At 46.4% G+C, this 19,469-nt stretch overlaps 1 protein-coding gene across 4 annotated transcripts in view; it reads right to left on the reverse strand.

The window, feature by feature from the left end:
• Positions 1–19,469, reverse strand: part of VSTM4 (V-set and transmembrane domain containing 4) — an 89,622-nt gene that overhangs the window by 56,460 nt on the left and 13,693 nt on the right. For all 4 annotated transcript variants that reach the window (XM_024986842.2, XM_024986844.2, XM_059882717.1 and 1 more), the window contains exon 3: positions 7,461–7,529. In XM_024986842.2, coding sequence (XP_024842610.1) covers positions 7,461–7,529 — 69 coding nt within the window. The remainder of the gene's footprint in view (positions 1–7,460; positions 7,530–19,469) is intronic.

Genomic DNA, 19,469 nt, shown 5'->3' on the forward strand with positions numbered 1-19,469 from the left:
ATTGCATTAAGGGATAGGATTTCAATATACAGATTTTAGGGGACACGAACATTCAGCCCATAACAATAAATACAACCATTTCTTAAACTCCAGTGATCAACTTATTCATCAATCCGACTGATAAAATGCCCAAACTGCCCAGAAATTGAAAGGGAAACCGGAAGCATTATCTAAGGCTTCTACGAAGCAAAAATAAAGTGAAAGTGTGAGTCGCTCAGGCCTGCCCGACGCGTGTCCAGTCTTTTCTACAGACCCCATGGACGGTAGCCCGCCAGGCTCCCCTGTTCATGGGATTTCCCAGGCAAGAATACTGGAACAGGTTGCCATTTCCTTCTCCAGGAGATCTTCCCAACTCAGGGATCGAACCCCAAGTCTTCCACATACAGGCAGCTTCTTTACCATCTGAGCTACCAGGAAACCTCACAAACCAAAAAGCCACAGATAATTCAAACTTAGTAAATGTTTGAACTTATAAAAAATGCTTCTCTGCTGACTTGAATGTTTTCAGCCAACAGACATATTCAGCCTGGAATCAAGATCGGAATCAAGCTGGAATCAAGATTGCAGGGAGAAATATTAATAACCTCAGATATGCAGATGACACCACCCTTATGGCAGAAAGTGAAAAGGAATTAAAGAGCCTCTTGATAAAAGTAAAACAGGAGAATGAAAAAGCTGGCTTAAAACTCAACATTCAAAAAACTAAGATCATGGCATCTGGTCCCATCACTTCATGGCAAATAGATGGGAAACAATGGAAACAATGACAGACTTTATTTTCTTGGGCTCTAAAATCACTGCAAATGGTGACTGCAGCCATGAAATTAAAAGACGCTTGCTCCTTGGAAGAAAAGCCATGATAAACCTAGACAACATATTAAAAAGCAATGACATTACTTTACCAACAAAGGTCCATCTAGTCAAAGCTATGGTTTTTCCAGTAGGCATGTATGGATGTGAGAGTTGGACCATAAAGAAAGCTGAGTGCTGAAGAACTGATGCTTTTGAACTGTGGTGTTGGAGAAGACTCTTGAGAGTCCCTTGGACTGCAAGGAGATCAAGCCAGTCAATTCTAAAGGAAATCAGTCCTGAATATTCATTGGAAGCACTGATGCCGAAGCTCCAATACTTTGGCCACCTGATGCAAAGAACTGACTCATTGGGAAAGACCCTGATGCTGGGGAAGACTGAAGGCAGGAGGAGAAGGGGACGGCAGAGGATGAGATGCTTGGATGGCATCACCGACTCGATGGGCACGGGTCTGAGAAGCTCCAGGAACTGGTGATGGACAGGGAGGCCTGGCGTGCTGCAGTCCACGGGGTTGCAAAGAGTCGACACGACTGAGTGACTGAACTGAACTGATATTCAGTTTGCTCCTAAGTACAAGAAATATAATAATGAATATCCAGAGGTCTTCTCGTCAAGAAGTCAGAGGGCTACATGGTACCCAAACTACAGACATACATGCCCAGTACCAGAAATACACGGAAGAGGGACCCATCCAGCTTTGGGAGGTTTGGAAGGGCTTCCCAGAAGACTGGACCACTGTGGTAAGCTGTAGTTAAAATAACATAGAAAACGCAAAAATGCAGAGAGGGAATAAAATCAGAAAAAGAAAGAGAGAAACAAGCCATCAGCCCTCCATCACTCTGAGGTGCTACACTTCATGATGTCTATGCATAGAGTTTTAAGATCGTAGCTATTTTATACCTTGTTTTTTATTTTTTCTCATTAGGGTCTCTTCAAAGAGTTATTTTAATTTTGAAAAATATGATAAAAGTTTCTGCTATTAATATATCATCATGAGTGACTTAGCATCTTATCCTTGGCTACTCAAAGTGTTCCTAACTTCCCTATAAAAAATGATTCTAAGATGAGTATTCATAACCTTAAACTTTAATGACTCTCTCACATTGTGTTCTCAAGATTTAAGTTCCTGGATGTGGAATTGCTGAGTTGGCAAGAATGCACGTTTGTAAAGCCATCAGGACATGGAGAAGCAGCTGGTTAAGTGCTGAAGCTGAAAAAGCAAGCAGTAAGCCTCCTGGGCTGGCTGGATTGCAAGGAGGCCTGGAGAAGCAGATAAGGTTATGGTCAAGGAGAAAGAAGAAGGGGAAATGGAACAGAATCACACATCTCAGGGTCCGCTAGGAGGCCCTAGGTAATCCCATCCCTGGAGAGCCTCCCTTGGTCTCAGGCTCAGCCAACATATTCACCTAAGCTAGCTTGAGTTAGCTCCTTAGAAGGCAACTTCGAAGGCTAGACTAAAAATAAGCTAAGTATCAATAGAAAGGGGCTTTCCTGGTGGCTCAGAGGGTAAAGAATCTGCTTGCAATACAGGAGAGCTGGGTTCAATCAACAGAAAGCACACAGGACAAGGTTGCTGGGGATGGGAGCACTTACAGCAGTATTTAGGGAGCAGGGCAGGTGGGTGCGATAGAGAGAGAATCCTACAAATGGAGCGGGAGCCAGGCACAGGAGCCGGGGAGGACCGAGTGAGAGCCGTGGAAGCCGAGACAGTAGAATGTCATAAGAAAGCTTCCCCGGTAGCATCCAGTGCTATTGGAAACCACCATTGGGTTTTCCCACTAGGAAGTTATTGGACAAGTCCTGGAGGAAAGCCCCTTTAGTAGGGTGGTGGGGACAAAGCCAGATAACCGGAGTCAAGGAGCTCAATGGGGTATGAGGAGACTGAGCTAGACACAGAGAAAACTGTCTCCTATAAGTGAAATCAAAACTGCCTTTCTAAAGAGATGCCTGTGTCTCAGATGTGTGGGCTTTGCAGCTTAATTCAGTAGAGAACTCTGCAAGTGGGCAGTTACGGGGACAGGCTTGGCCTTCCATTTAACATGAAGTTCCAAGGGACAGAGCAGAGGTCACAGCCTGGGACTCAGGACAGGATACAGGACAGGCCAGAACATGAATAACATATGGCCAGTCCTGGATTCACACACTGTTGAGCAAACTATTCTGGGAACAGGACTACAGAGCCATTTCTGGCTCTAGAGGCTGAGGAACAACACAAAGTGCCAGGCAGACAGAACACGGGCAGGGGGGTGCAGCATCTGTCTCAAAAGGATTCCGGAGACTCGGGCCCCGGGAGCAAAAGGCAATGGCAACTGGACTTCAGGATTGGGATGGAGAGAACTCTCTTCCTTAAGTTTCTGTGTCGATGGAGCAGAGTGACCTGAGTCACGAGTTCCCCTCTTCATCAGACGGCGTCTCTGGTTTCAGGACTACAGGAACCAAACAGGGATGAGGTATCAGGGAGACTCTCCCACCAGTGTCCCCCCAAAACCTACCGCAGACATCTGTGGCACGCTCTAAGGTAGGAGGCAAAGGGCTCCAGGAGGCCCACATGACATTTTCAGATCACAGCCTCCTCAACGTGCACAGAATGGCTCTCCACAGGCAGCCACGGCTACAGAGTCATAAAACATCTGGCCAGTCTGGAAGGCTCAGCTGCACCGCCAAGCACACAGGCCCTCCGGGCTGTGGACACTGGCCAGCAGGCACCAGCCACCCTCACGTGGGTCCCACAGGCTTAGCACGGATCAGGCCTGCTCTATTGTATTCTCAAAGCCACAGGAACATTAAACAGTATCACCTTGTAGGAGGAGAAAAAGCTCAGGAACACCTGAGGTTTCTGTGGATTGGGCAGCACCCCCAGTTGCTGGTTTTTCCCTCTGTTTTCAAGCATCCCTTTGCTGCAGAAAGGCGATCTCCCTGCTGGAACTACTCAGAACACTAAAACCACCTCCCCTATCTTTCTCGGAAAACAAAGGGAAAACAAAGGTTAAACCCTGAGCCATCGGAAACGCCAGCACAAATGACTAAGACTCCAGGATGGTTTTTGCCAGCAAGCTAGAGCCAAAGTGTTCCTCGGGTGACACAGTATGGCTCCAGATGCGGTTCTCAGGCTGGATACTGGCCCGCAGTTGCCTGATCTTTCACCTTTTCCTTTACCTTTTATATAAACGCCTCTCTCATTATAAATGTTCGCTCAGAGGTTGTAAAACTCGGGCCAGGCCAAACAATGCTTGTCCGGAGGCTGAATCCTCACCTTCAGCTTCAGGTTGAACCTACACTTAACCAAATCCGGGCTTAGCTTTTCAAATACCACAAACACCTGAACGCTCAAAATAGTTCTAAAAATCTTCCTTGTTCTCCGAAATCACTTGCAGTTTCATCGTCTGCAGCTGGACTTCCAAAGACACCAACGTCTTTGTTAGATCCAACTGCAAGCCGCCATGCAGAAAGTTGTCTCCCCACCGCCCCCAGCCCAGGCCTCCCTGAAGCAGATGGCGGGGCCGGCAGGCTAGAGTGATGTGCATGCCGCAGGGAGGCAAGATGTGGTGCGCTGTGTCTGCATGCCAGCTCCCATCCGTTCAGAGAGCCAGGCCACACCAGGCCAGGCCAGGCAGAGCAGTCCCCATGAAAGGCAGCCTGCGCACCTGTTGCTGGGCAACCATGAGCCTGGCTGGAGTATTGAGCGCTGCTTTGAAACCCGGTGACCCCAGCATTCCTCAGCACAGGGAAGGAGCTCAACTACCCCCCCCGCCCGGGGCCACTGAATCCAGAAAATTGATGTCCACCCTCTATATTTCCAGGGCAACTACAAATCCCTATTTTGCAGTTCTGTGGAAAAAACCAGGTACTTCTACTCCTGTTTTTATCCAGCCAGTAATAATATCTTGCTTGGGGAGAAATACCTGAGCTATAGCCCGGAGGGATTTTAACTTACTCCAGCATCTCACCAAGAGGCCTGACAATGCTTTTTTTGTGGTGCGGGCATGCAGCCAGGCCGAGCTGAGTCCCAGGAGGACAGATATCCGTCCTCAAGCGCTGCCGCTGCGCTCCCATCCAGGAACGAAAGGGCAAAGGCCTGGGATCAGACGCCAGCGAGTTTCAGCTGTACCCCTGACCTCGTCAACACTGTGGCTGGGTTAAAAAAGCAAAAGCCACAGATGCTGCTGCTGCTGCCGAAATCACAGGGAAAGAGCACTTTGGACACAGCTGCTCTGAGGCAGGATATACACTGAGAATTCCAGTCCTGCTTTTCTGTAGAAACCGAATTCTCTGTGTGGAGAAGACCATGGGCTATAGATTTTGTGTAGAGTTAAACTGAGAGTAACCCTGATATTCTGTAGCTACACATGAACTAAAAAGTAATCATTAATTGTACAAAATGTTTTAGAGATTGGGATTGTGCAGCAAGGTGTGTGTGTGCAGACTTTTAAATGCTCCAGTCTTTCCAAATATATAAAGTCCTGGGTTTGGGGCCATAGTATTTTCAAACAGTTTTCGGATCACTTGCACCAGAAACACCTCAAGCCCTGATGAAGTGCAAATTCTTTGATCTCTTCCTAAATGTATAATCAGATTCTTGGCAGGGGCAGGAGTGGAGGGCAACCCAGAGTCTGGGTTACTAACAACCCCCCAGGATATCCTTATGCACCTGAAGATAAACAGGGTTCCTGCTGTCATATCTGCCAGTGATCTGTCTTAGAGAGCCCCCAGGGTATCTCCAGACGTGCCCCCTTCCAGTGCCTGGGTTATAGGGCAGCCTCAGAATATGGGCACACCAAGTGCTTTTTCTAATGCTTCACTCTGTGAGGATGAAAGTCACACATCTCTTTGCTAACAAATAGGCATTCACTGAATGAAAGGCTAAAGGAGGGAACTGTGGATTATTTTACTTGGAGAAGATCATTAAATACAGAAAAAGCCATCTACAAAATGTGCAGAAGAAAAGGCAGGGAATACAAAGAATCACTGTTACAGTAAAGTGTAACCTGAGAAATGCAATGACTTCAAAATGAAACAATCCTAATGGCCTACCTGAGTGACACTTTATGCCTTGCAAACCAGGTTCATAATTATGGTTACGTTTTTCTTAGGGAGACAGTTCCTCAAGTCACTGTTATTAACTAGCTATCAGAAGAGGTAGGTTTGAATCCAAGTGCAGTCTGCCATGAGCATGTTCTCATATCCACTGAATTAACAAAGGGTGATGCTGAACCCCCAGGGGACACAGGTCTCAGATCCTTTTCCCAAGGTCCATACATCATCAAAAAATGCAATGCCTTCACAAGATGTAATCCTTCACAATTTCCTGATCACATCTTAACATTAATCTGTTGTGTTTTTTTTTAACTGATCAAAGGTTCTGCCTGAGAACTCACGAAGTACATTCTTTCATTGCTTATGGTTGAAATCTTCCACCACTTTACAATAATTTCTGTGAGTTGTCCATACTCTAAGGCCATATACTTTCTCAACCTTGGCACTCTTGAATTTTGGGGCCAGATAATTCTTTGCTGTCAGGGCTGACCTGTGCATTGTAAGACCCAATAGATGCCAGTAGCACCAAAATGTTCTTGTGGCAAGCAAAACTACCCAGACATTGGAAAACGTCCCCTAGAGGGACAAAATTACCTCCTGTTGAGAATGACTGCTCTAAAGCTCCAGTCTGAGTATACATCAGATCACCCAGAGGTCTTATTAAAACCTAGGTTTCTGGGGGTAACACCCCCAGAGACTCTGAGTCCGTAAGCACGGCGGCACAGAGCGCAGTGCACTGTAACAGCCTCCCGGCTGTGCTGATGCTGATGTGACACTGATGCTGCTGGTCTGGAACCCGTTTGGGGAAACACCTAGGGCCATGGCTGCAGGCTGGGGCCATGGCTGCAGGCTGGCATCTCGTAAAGAACTTCTAACAAGTTCCAACTTAATCAGAATCTCTAGAGATGCGGTTCAGGCAACAGTGTTTTTAAAGTTCCCAGGTGACTCTAACATGGGTTGAAAATCACTGGCTTAAGGAGAAGGCAATGGCACCCCACTCCAGTACTCTTGCCTGGAAAATCCCATGGACAGAGGAGCCTGGTGGGCTGCAGTCCATGGGGCTAAGAGTCGGACACGACTGAGTGACTTCACTTTCACTTTTCACTTTCATGCATTGGAGAAGGAAATGGCAACCCACTCCAGTGTTCTTGCCTGGAGAATCCCAGGGACGGGGGAGCTTGGTGGGCTTCCGTCTATGGGGTTGCACAAAGTCGGACACGACTGAAGCGACTTAGCAGCAGCAGCAGCAAGGTTTACAAATGTTTCCAGAATCCCAAACTCTTAAGAAACCTGAGATAAAATTAGTCACAGTAGATGTAATTTGCCTTTTTATATTGCTTACAGGTCTCTCCTTAATATCACTTAGGAGTAGGAATTGTGAAGAAAAACAAACACCACCAAATTATGCAGATTGGACCTTTCAACTCTGTTCTTTCAAATCTGTGGACTGATACCTCCAGGCATTCCCATCCTACTCCTGACTATGTTTAAAGCAAGAAAACCATTTGATATTAGGAAAAAACTAAGAAGTCGGGGTCCTTTCTTCTTATTCTATTCATTTCCTATTATTTAAAAATGAGGTTGCGTCTTATAATAAAGAAATAAGTAAGAATTACCTTCAAAAAATGCCCATGTCTCCTTCTTTTTCTCAACGGATGAATCTTCAGAAGATTTGAGGGAAATCACTGTAAGACAACAACAAAACAAAAACCCGAAATTGCATAGCATGAAGTGAAGTAGTTTATGAACCTGGCCCATCTCAGTCCAAAAGATTATATCATATGGGATACATGGCACTTACATTTATAAAGTAATTTTCACATTTGCAAAAACCACATTTAATTGTCACAACTCACATGCCAGGGGAAGGTGCAATGACTTACATGTAATAAGTAAGAGACCAGAGAAGGGAATTAAGTTTTTGGTACTCAGTTCGGTAGAAGTCCTACACACCCCATATATTAATACTTACTACATCTTTCCAAAATGTAGTGCACTTGCTGAGTACCTCTAGGGAAGCCCGAGGTCTTCTGATGACTCGGGGTCGGTGCTCTGAGCACCATCCTCCGTGTAAGCCAGTCACCCAGTAGCATGCATCTGATTCTGAGATTATTTTGTTGGCTTTCAGTCAGTGGTTAAGCACTGAATTCACTGTGCCTGCTTTCAATCATCAGGAAACACAACTGAGTTATAGGACTTTCCTGGTGGCTCAGACAGTAAAGAATCTGCCTGCAATGCAGGAGACCTGGGTTTGATCCCAGTGTTGAGAAGATCCCCTGGAGAAGGGAAAGGCTACCCACTCCAGTATTCTTGCCTGGAGAATTCCATGGACAGAGGATCCTGGCAGGCTACAGTCCATGTGGTTGCAAAGAGCTGGACATGACTGAGCAACTAACACTTTCCCTACTTTTTCAAACCTTGAATGTAATACTGAAGAGTCTAGAACCATGGAAAGCTTCCATGTACACGGGTAATCTAAAAATTGACCAAATGGAAAAATGTAAGTGTCAGGGGATGAGAGCGCTGTCCAATGGAACTTTCTGAGGAGAGGGAAGTGCTCAGTGCCTGCACAGCACGCGCAGCGGCCGCTGCACGTCTGTTGAGCGAGTGAGACGTGACTTGTCTGCATGAGACGAGGAGCTGAATTTGTAACTGTATTTCAGTTTAATTAATTCACATGAAATAGTTACATGTGGTCATCGTTTACTGCATTGAAGAGTTCTAGAGAAGAGAATCTAGGGCCCAAATAAAAAGACAAAGGTGGTTGGAATAAAAATTTAATTAATAGAGGAAAGGGACATGGCAAGGATGGTTTAAAATTTTAACTCTGTTTATTGCCCCTCCATTAAACTTGTATATTATTATTGCCATGGGTTCCAAATCTGAATTTTCCATCCTTATTTTTCTCCAGGTCTTGGATGGGTATTTCCTATTGACCTACCACACAGATCACTAATCTTCTCTTCACCTGTCTCTAAGCTGCTCTTAAACCCATCTACTAAGCTTAACATTTCATTTATGGTATTTTTTTCAGTTATAGATCATTCAATTCTTTTTTTTTATAAAGCCTACACTCTCTGATGAATTTCTCCAGCATGTCATCTAACTTTTCAACCATATTAATCATATTATTTTACATACATGCCTGATAGCCTTCACATCTGCATCACCCGTAAGCTTATTTCCATTGTCTGTTTTTCTTTAAGATTGTTTAAATTGTTATTTATTTATATTTATTTTTTAAGTTTTTAATTGAAGGATAATTGCTTTACAGAATTTTGTTGTTTTCTGTCATATATCAACAAGAATCAGCCATAGGTACACTCATGTCCCCTCCCTCTCGAACCTCCCTCCCATCTCCCGCCCCACCCCACCCTTCAGCCTATCACAGAGCCCCTGTTTGGGTTCCCTGAGCCATACAGCAAATTCCCATTGGCTATCTATTTCACATATGGTATTGTAAATTTCCAGGTTACTCTCTCCATACATCTCCCCCTCTCCCTCCTCCCCTCTCCCATGTCCATAGGTCTGCTCTCTATGTCTATTTCTCCATTGCTGCCCTGAAAATAAGTTAATCAGAGCCATCTTTTTAGATTTCAAATATATGTGTCAGTACACAATATTTATTATTTCTCTGGCTTACTATTACTCTGTATAATAGGCTCTATAATAGGTTCATCCACCTCATTAGAACTGATTTAAATGTGTTCCTCTTTATGCCTGAGTAGTATTTCATTGTATATGTGTACCAGAGCTTCTTTATCCATTCATCTGTTGATGGACATCTAGGTTGCTTCCATGGTCTAGCTATTGTAAACAGTGCTGCAGTGAGCATCAGGGTACATGTGTCTTTTTCAATTTTGGTTTCCTCAGGGTATACGCCTAGGAGTGGGATTGCTGGGTCATATGGTGGTTTTATTCCTAGCTCTTTAAGGAATCTCCATACCGTCTTCCATAGTGGCTGTGTTAGTTTACATTCCCACCAGCAATGTGAGAGTGTTCCCTATTATCTGTTTTTTATTTTGATCTTGTCCTTTGATGTGCCTGATAATTTTTTAGCTTGAATGCCAGACATTGTACAGGAAGGTCATGGCGACTCTAGATGGAATTTTATTATCCTCATCGGAAATCAGAGTAGGAGGACGCTCAGCTGATCCATTGAGAGTATGAGCTGCTCGGAAGCTGGGTTTCAGTTTTTATAGGATATGCTCTATTTCTGTTTGCCCTTACTTCAAGGATCCCCAATAGAAAGCCTCAAGTAATTATCATAGACCTTCCAATTTTCATCTCACAGTTAGAACTGCCAAAAGCTGTTTGCCTCATAAACAACCTGATTGTCACTTTCTGCAGAATTTTTCTAAATAAGCACTGCACATTTCCGTTCAGCTGCTCAGTCGTGTCTGACTCTTTGTGACCCCATGGACTGCAGCACGCCAGGCCACCCTGTCCATCACCAACTCCCGGAGCTCACTCAAACTCATGTCCATCAAGTCGGTGATGCCAACCAACCATCTCATCTCTGTCATCCCCTTCTCCTCCTGCCTTCAGTCTTTCCCAGCATCAGGGTCTTTCCCAATGAATCAGTTCTTTGCATCAGGTGGCCAAAGTACTGGAGCTTCAGCTTCAGCATCAGCCCTTCCAATGAATATTCAGGACTGATTTCCTTTAGGATGGACTAGTTGGATCTCCTTGCAGTCAAGCACTGCATAAGAACGGTTGAATTTCTTATAAATGACTCTGACAATTAGGCTCCATCATTGCTCTTCTCTGCAGTCAATCTATCTGTCCTTCAGAGAACAATTAGGAGAGCTGAAATACATAGGCACATATGTAACTGCATAATTATGTCACGCAAATATATCTATGAAATATAAATAAAAATAAATTTAGGAAAAAATCCTAATAAATTAAGAAAACTGAAATGCAGACTACTTTTTCAGCTTTTCTAATTGTTCTCAGAAGGAAGGTTTTGTCCTGTGGGGAACAACTCCCCTCCCTGTAGATCCTAAATTCCTCAAAACCAAAAAGGTGATACCTCCACATCACCATCTGGGGCACCCTGCCTGGCAGCTGGTCAGCGTCCAGTAAATAACTGACCTACTTCTTTCTGATGGCCCCTGAAAGAAAGCAATTTGGACATCCAGGAATGAACCCTTAGTGGACATTTGGTCTTTCGTGCGTTATTAGATATGTCAGACAATTTGCCTAACATCCTTCCTGCTTAATTTGCCCCACCCACAGCCTGTATAATCTACTCACTGTCAGAGCAACTGATCAGACTCCCCCTTCAAGAATTTAAACAGAGTAAATATGGTGGTTGTAGGTCCTGGGGTTGAAAAGTCTATGGACTCTGGGGTGGGCAGCCGTTTCGGAAAACAGGAAAGCAACTGGAGCAAGGGCAGAACCTGCAGAAGGAAGGTCGAGGATAAAGAACTTGATCCTGGTGGCATCCTGGGTACCAAGAGGCTGATGTGTTTTCTAACCTTGCATTCCATCAGTTCTGTATCCTTAAACCATTCCCACCTCTCTCCTGAATTAGCTTGAATGAGTTTTCATCTTCAACGAGTTGAGCCTAGGCTAGTATAACCACAGAGTCTTAATAAAGACAATACCAAAAGGAAAATAAATGGACCTCTGAGGACCTGAGATTTCAGGAGATCAGTGATGCCCGTCATGGTCCAGAGCCTTACTACTCTAAGTGTGGTCCACGGACCACCAGCATCAATGTTACCTGAGAACTTGTCAGAACTACAGGATTGCAGGGGCTCCAACCCAGATCTACTGGATCAGAATCCGCTTTTAAACCCAAATTTCTCGAGTGAATCATATGCACTTTGAAGTGTGGGGTGCACTGATGCACGCTGGGTGAAATACCAAGTTGCCATTTGCTAGTTATGTGACCGTGGGCAAGCCACTTACCTCCCCATTTGTTATACAGGGATGATAATAAGTTCAGAATGAGTGTGAAGCCAGAAGGGTTAATATATGGAAAGTACTCAGAACAGTGCCTGAGACCTAATGAGCCATTTTTATCCATAAGACAGCTCCATAAGAGCTTAGCTCCTTAGCTCCAGAAGACAGCAACTTGGTCTCTTTTATTCCCTGCTCTAATCCCCACACCTAATTATAGCATGGTCCTTCCCTGTCAGCCCTGTGCCTCAGAGTGTGACTCTTCAGATGTCCAAACGGTCCATAAGAAAGAGTTCCTTGTGGCTTAATGTCTGCAGTCCCTTTGCCTTATTTGAGATTAAAGGTAATAAATAAGGTCTCCCCAGAGGACTTGCAGAGATGGGTATTGAAAGAACCAGCAAGCTGGGATTCAGAACTAAGGGACTCTAAGCAAGGAGTTTGTGGAGGTTCTTCATTTCTCTCCAGTGCGGCTATTTTATGGGAAAGTACAGCAACCTTGTTTGGCATATGAAGATCAGCAACATTGGTCATAATCTTATCTGTTCTTACAAAAAAGAAAATTTTTACATCAATTCTGCCAGAGCTTTTGAAATTTTCCCAAGGTTCGGCATTAGCTATCTTATTTCAGCTGCTAATCCTGTGCTATCTCAAAGTGAATGTGATACATTGTCCAGCCACACATGTCTGAGTCCAGAGATTCAGGCCAATGCCCTGCTTGAGGTGGCCTTTGTCTTGCCCCGTGCTTGGAGCCCAGCCTCTCAGCCAAGAGCTAATGCGGGGCTGGGCAGCGTGCCCTCCAGGAGAAGGTACACTACTCTAGATGGTAGGAATGGTGCCAGCCCTGCCTCCCAGGGAGCCTTGGCTCTGCCACCCTTCCTGCATCCCAAAGTCTTGTGAGGGAGGGCTGTACAAGGACCGCCTCCTCCCACAGGGTATGGGGCCTGGAAAGAGGGCGGTAAAACTGATCAGGGAAGCAAAAGGAAGCCCAGTTTGGCCTCAGCACCAAGCTACTCTTCTCAATACAGCTTTATCAGCAACATAGTGGGCATTTTGAGCTCTGACTCCTGTGCCCATTTATCAATGGGTCTGGGCCACAGGATAAAGGGAAAGCAAAGAGCACTCAAAAGCTAAGTCATCAGCTGACCTCTTGATGGCTCTGTAACTTTCTGGGGACCCCAGCCCTTGGTGGGCTGCCCTTCTGGTGAGGCGGTGGCCTGATAGCAGTGACAGGCCATTCTGGGCTCCTCCCCAAGACAGCAGAAGCAGATGAAATTTAAGAGGGGTGGGCTGTGGGAGCCACCACATCCCGGCCCTCTGGTTGAAAGTGGCCGCGGGATCAAACTGTCTGGAAGAACACAGCCCAGAGGCACCAAGACAGGACGATCCTTTCAGCCTCGTGTCTGGAGGAAGCAGATTGGAGAGAAAGAATCTTAGTCAAGTATCCTTTGCTGGGACCTGTGGGGCAACCACCACGCAGAGAGGTGTGAGACCTGAGACCCTTGATTTCTGACTCGGACAGAACATCCTGCAGACTCCCTTGGGGAGGGCGGATTTCACAGGCTGTGGCAGGCTGTGTCCCCCTGAGTTCACATCAAGATGCTGTGACAAAGCCCTTCAACTGAGGGACTTCCTGTTCCCTTCCTAGTCTCCCGTTCACCGATGATACAGACACCTTTATCTGAGCCTGCTTTGAAGGACTGACCCATCCCCCCACCCCACCCCCAAGCCCGTCATTCATGGAATGGCGGACTCAGGATTGTTAGAGGCCCTGGGAAAGCCTCCTTTCTCCCAGTAGTCTTTCCCTCCTGCTTACCTGTGCCTCCAATTCCTTTCACAAAGAATCCTATGATTAAAGGAGCTTAAATTACAACCAGGGGCTACATCGAAAGTGAGGAGCACATTTCTGACACAGAACACCTTCTGGGAGGCAGGAGCTGGTAGAGAGAAGTGTGGGGAGGGCCTGGGTACAGACAGGGGAATGAGGGGGCCGGGGAGCAGCAGCCCAGATGCAGGAAGGACTGGCCCCAAATTTGTGAGACATGCCTGTACCTTCCTGTTTCTACCACTCACTGAGCGCCCGAAGATCAAGGTTTTTAAAATGTTAGTGTACAGGGGAAATAATTAGGCCTCTTGTGGCCTCTTGAGGATTCCCAGGCATGACCCCTGAACTTCTGGTTCAAGTAATTTGAGGGAAGGCCTGGGAATCTGTATGATTAGGGAGCACAAAGTTGTGGAAATTCTGAGGCTCGAGGTCCCAGGAAGCCGCATGGAGAAGCCCTGCCTCACACACTCCTCGGATAGAAAGAGGTGAGTCCCATGAGACATGGGAGAGGGGATTCAGGTCATGAGGAGCCAGACCCTAGGCCTCAATCTCCCGTCTAGTCCAGGTTAGGGTCCAGAATTCAAAACTCAACCAATGCGCCTCAATTTAATCCAGGGACAACAAAAGTAACAGCATGACCTGAAGAATAAGACTATCACACAAGTGTTGTTTACAAAGGACTCCAGAAGAGCCCTTTAATAACACGTCTCAGTGCAGGGAAATATACGGTGAAGAGCACAGCTTTCAAGGAAGTTATTTTCAAAAGAGCAGACCATCTATAAAGGATGATGTGTCTCCCCAAAAGGCAGACTCAAACTTGGAAGCTGGAGAGAATTTGAGTCAGAGAGGCCTTCCTCCAGTGATTACCTAATATTTCATACCCTCTATTCCTGCTGAATGCATTGCCTTAGAATGCATCATTACACTTTGCTCATTGGTCCAGTTCATTATCCCCCTCCTCCAGCTGAAGGGAAGTTCCATGCAGGCTGGAGCTGCATCTGTTTTCACGTCCCAGAATCCTTCCTAGTCCATAACAAGTCACAGTTCCTTTGAATGAATGAACGAATGCGATGACTATGATGCTGTATTGGTGGGTCAAGGTATCCCAGAGAAAGCTTGGTCCTGGGACCAACTTACATCGTAGAAGGCTGAGAAGAGAGTCCAGGGCAGGGAGCCCAGGCCTACCCAGCACCTTGCTTCCCATGGAAGATCTGCATCAGAAGCAGGGGGATTGCGCCAGCTCACCAGGCCTTTGGAGCTGATTTCTCTGGGTATCACAATCACTTTTTGGCCAGAGAGTTCTTAGTTTCTTCTAGAATGGAGGCGGGAAGCCTGCAGACCTTAAGCAGGCAACATTCTGCATAGAGTAATAGGAGAGAAAATCTGCAAGGACCAGAGAAAGCGGTATTCTTCGCCTTGTATTTCTGCGCACAGAGATATGTTATTAAGGGGCTCTTTTGGAGTTCTTTGCAAACAACACTTGTGTGATATGTTTATTCTTTAGGTTTTGCTGTTACTCTTGTTTTCCCTGGATTAAACTGAAGAGCATAGGTTGAGTTATGAGCTCTAGTGATATGAAATATGCACAAGATTCTTAAATAAAAAAAAAGAGGAGTCAATACCGTGGCTCAAATTCAAAAATTATTATAGTCATTTCGCTGACCTTTCTTATTCAACGATGAGATGGTTTCCCAAGGAAAAAACTAAATGTAGCTGTGTCCTCACTATTTATAACTGACTCGGTGTTCTCAAGAAAGGCAACTAAAACCCAGAGAGACACAGAGACCGCCTCTGTTTCTGCTCTCTGAAGTTTGCCGATTGCTTCCTTTCTCCCTTGACCCTCCAAGCCTCAGGCTGAAAGTGGCCTCTCTTGGGGCTTGGACAAAGCCATGCATGTGCATAGGACCTCCGGGTGACCTGCTCTGATGGAGCAGCTGATGAGAAAAGAAGAGCTCCAGCTTTGTCTATTTTAGGCCACTCGTTCCTTTGCGTTCACTCTAAGACAAATTCTAGAAAATACAGCAAAAGAGCAAACAAAAACTCATATTAAATAGACTTCCCATTGTGACAAGGCAGTGGGATAAGAGCTATGCATTCTGAGATGGAATCAGCTACAGAATACAAAGGCCATCTGTATTTAGAAAATATTAAGACTTAAGGCTTGGTAAGTTTTACCAAGCCCTCTCCAGACACGACCCTGGGATAGATCTATATATTACCCTCTTTTTCTAAGAAAGAATTATCTATTTTTGGCTGCGATGGATCTCTGTTGCTGCGTGGGGCTTTCTCTGGTGGTGGCAAGTGGCGGCTACTCTGGCTTCTCATCGCAGTGGCTTCTCTTGTGGGGCGCAGGCTCCAGGCACCTGGACTCAGCAGTTGTGGCCCACGGGCTTAGGTTCCCCCTCCCTTGGCATGTGGATCTTCCCGGAGGAGGGACTGAACCTATGTCCCCTGAACTGGCAGGCAGATTCTCAACCACTGGACCAGCAGGACGTCCCTATATCTTATCTTCTTGCTACCACCTTCCACTACTTGTTACTATTAATTAAAATGGCACGTTATTCAAAACTATGAGTGATCTGGATCACTCATTCAGTCCTTCACTAAAAAGCTCGTTATACCAGCACGTGTCAGGCACGTGGGTTTGTCTAAGAACTTCACAGGGTACCTGGAGGCAAGGTCCCTGACCAGGGCCACCGCGGCAGCCTTTCCTCTTATCACCATCCGCCTCAGCCCTCACCAACCACAAACGTGCGTCCAGCTCCATTCAGTTATTTGCAAATCCCTCTTCTCCCCCATCCACGCCTTTGCTCTGGCTGTTTCCTCTCCTGACGGGCGTGGCCCGCAGTCGAAGAGCCCTGCTCACCCTGCGGCCCCAGCGGAATGCCACATCCTCCACATGAACCTCTCCCGTTCCCCCGAGTATGTGACCTTGTCTTTTCCGTACTCTCATGCAAGTGTCAGCCTCCTCTATGGCCTTTTCAGACTTTCTATCAGCTATGTCAGTAAAGTCTATCCAATATATACCCATATCGACATACTTCTCCAGATTGTGAGGTTGGGTCCCAGGACAGTGGGGATCAAACCTCCCCACACGTACCTCTCTTTGGGCAAAGCACAGGGATGACAGGCTCATAAACTGGGGCTTCATACGTGCTCCTGAGTTTGTTCCAATCTCTTAAATTCTTCCAAGACCACGGCAGTTAGAATGAAGATAGACACAATGAAGGATTGTTTGAAGTTGTGTTTAAATTACACTCTGGTTGTCAATTTGTTCCCTTTGAGTATCTGGACCTGTTGACACTTTAAACATCATGATGTGAGCTTGCCTAATTAAGCAGTAGCACTAAATGTTTAGTTAATCTCATTCCTAATTATCTGCTCCGTGTCTCTGGGGAAAAAGGAATTATTTAATTTCTTCCACTGAAACTTGAAATATCAGTTCCCTGTGGTGGTACTTTCAGATCCAATTATTAAATTCTCTCTAATATTTCAGGGTTAAATAGCTAAGAAATTATAATTTCATCTTTTCCCCTAAACACGTTTAGGGTAAACACAGTTTTCCATTTTCTTTGTCCACTTGTAACATTTAAAGCTCACTTATATAATCTGAAGTCAAATAACAATATGATTTGTTAAAATATGTTATTTGGGGTTGAAATACTGTTTAAATTGCAGGAGACAGCCCTTACAAATTGCTTGCATTATTAGCATTTTCACTGTTAATGAAAACATCTCCGTCTGAAAAGAAGGAGATTGAATTCTGCTTAGAATATCAGACTGCTTCTGAATCTCTGGGTGGCAGAACCTGGCTGAAAAGCCATTGATGATAATTTTGTACAGAGCCTGGAGAACCGGGAATGGAAGCTGCTCTGCTCCTGAAAACAGAAGCCTAAATGAATGACAGCCTCACTCTTGAGAACCCTGAGGCCCACACTCCCTGGGGGAAAGGGCCCATGTGGCACCCTCATGCAGAGCCCCTAACTGGCCCGTGTCAATAACTGTTAGGGACATGTGGCACCCAGGACTCTGCCAGAGCCTGTCGTTGACCAGGAACCCCAGGGATCTTCAGGCTTCATCTTGGAAACTCTCCTGAAGAAAATCCAGGCTTAGGAGCGGGTCTACCCCCTCAGGGCTGTCCTCGTGATTACAACTATCCAGGGTCTGCGTGTCCTGAGAGAGACCAGGCTGATCAGTGCAGAAAGGAGGACAGATGTGGGAGGCCGCTGGGGCATCAGACAGGATGGCAAAGGCACAGAGGCAGAGACACCGCCAAAGCTTGGGGAGCAGCGGCAGCAAAGGGAGGCCAAGGGGCGATCAGAGAAAGCAGGCACAAAGCCACCAGACGAACCTGGATGAGGCGACGCGGGGCAGGCAGGGCGAAGGGTGTGCAGAAAGGCTTAAGGAAGACAGGCAGCTTCCTCTATAAACCGCACGCCTGGGGCGCTGCAAGTACCAGGCAGTGCTGAGCGCACAGGACACACGCCGGGTGAGATGCTGTAACACCTGTGTCTACAGGGACAGTGTAACGTGAACGTCAGAAAGCACCACGATTTGTGAAAACACTGGTTACAAGTGGTTAAAATGCTTTGTTTTGCACCTAGACGACAGATGGTGCCCCCTAAAATAGCAAATCTTCACCTCGATTTGTAAGTGATCTTGGAATCTTCCCCAAAGAGAACAGCTCGTCTCCGTGCCTAGGGATACATCATGCTGTGTTTAGAACAGAAATCCTTTTTAAGGCTGTTGGACCCAACTACTTAAAAAGCAAACTTATTATTTATTTCTTTTGGCCTAAAGGAACCAAGAGCATTTGGAAAACTTTGCATTCATCAATCTATGAAGCCTCCAACTCAGAAAATCCTGACCCTCCCAACCATCAATAAGGCTCCCCTTAAGAGACCCTGCTGAACAGCTTCATCTCCCGGTTGGAAATTACCCCAAATCACTGCCCATGCTCCCTCTGTTCCCATCCTGACTTCCCTGCTCCATCAACTCCAGCCTCGCTCTGCCTGTTCCGTGCTGGGCACGCGGCACTCCAGACTGGACCTCCCCACATTCTTGGTGTTGGCCAGGGCAGGACTGTGTAGTTCACTTCCTCCTGTCTCACCTGCAATGAGATCCACCCCTGCATCTGACCTGCTCATGATGAATGAGCCAGAAGCTGTTTCCTAGAGATCCTTTGTTTTTTCCCCCCACCATCAAAATATTTATTGGAACCAAAGCAGAGGGAACAGAGCTGTTAAGATGGCAAATCAAAGTGCAGATTGGAAAGTGGGGTAGAGCAAGATGTGGGGTGGAGGGGCACTTCAAATGCCACAAGAGGGGTCCCTGTGGTCTGGGCTGGAGAGACGCCCTTCACCTCACCCTGGCAGTGAAGACCCCCCACTCACCTCTCCCATCTCATATCCATCCTGGGGGCAGCTGGGGCCCTGCAGTGACCCCATAGGGAGGGACCACCCCTTCGATCCACCCACGGCTATCAGTCACTCTGTCTCCCTTCCTCATTTTCCCAATAAAGAGGACACAGGGCTTACCTGGCAGCCAGGATCAAGCCAATGCACCTCCCTCCTGCCTGGAGCATCTCTGAATTCCCCAGTCTGTGGGACCGTCTGGGACCGAGGAAGAAGCTGCTGTGTCCTTACCCTCCGCTGTTGCTCTCTTACTGAAAAGACTTTGCCCTTTCCAGACAGCCATGAGGTTGGCCCAGAGGAGCCCATCCCAGACACCAAGCCAAGCTAGCTCCATCTGCTGCCCCCAATACTAGTGTTTCCCAAGGCTCCTCGCCTTGGCCCCTGCCCCTCAGAAAGTAACTCACCCTCTGGTGATTTCACCTGCCTAATTCAGATTCAGTTCTCACAAGCCAGATCGGACGGGCCCTTCAGATGCACGT

The sequence above is a fragment of the Bos taurus genome, chromosome 28 (assembly GCF_002263795.3).
Source record: "Bos taurus isolate L1 Dominette 01449 registration number 42190680 breed Hereford chromosome 28, ARS-UCD2.0, whole genome shotgun sequence".
Taxonomy (NCBI): Eukaryota; Metazoa; Chordata; class Mammalia; order Artiodactyla; family Bovidae; genus Bos; species Bos taurus.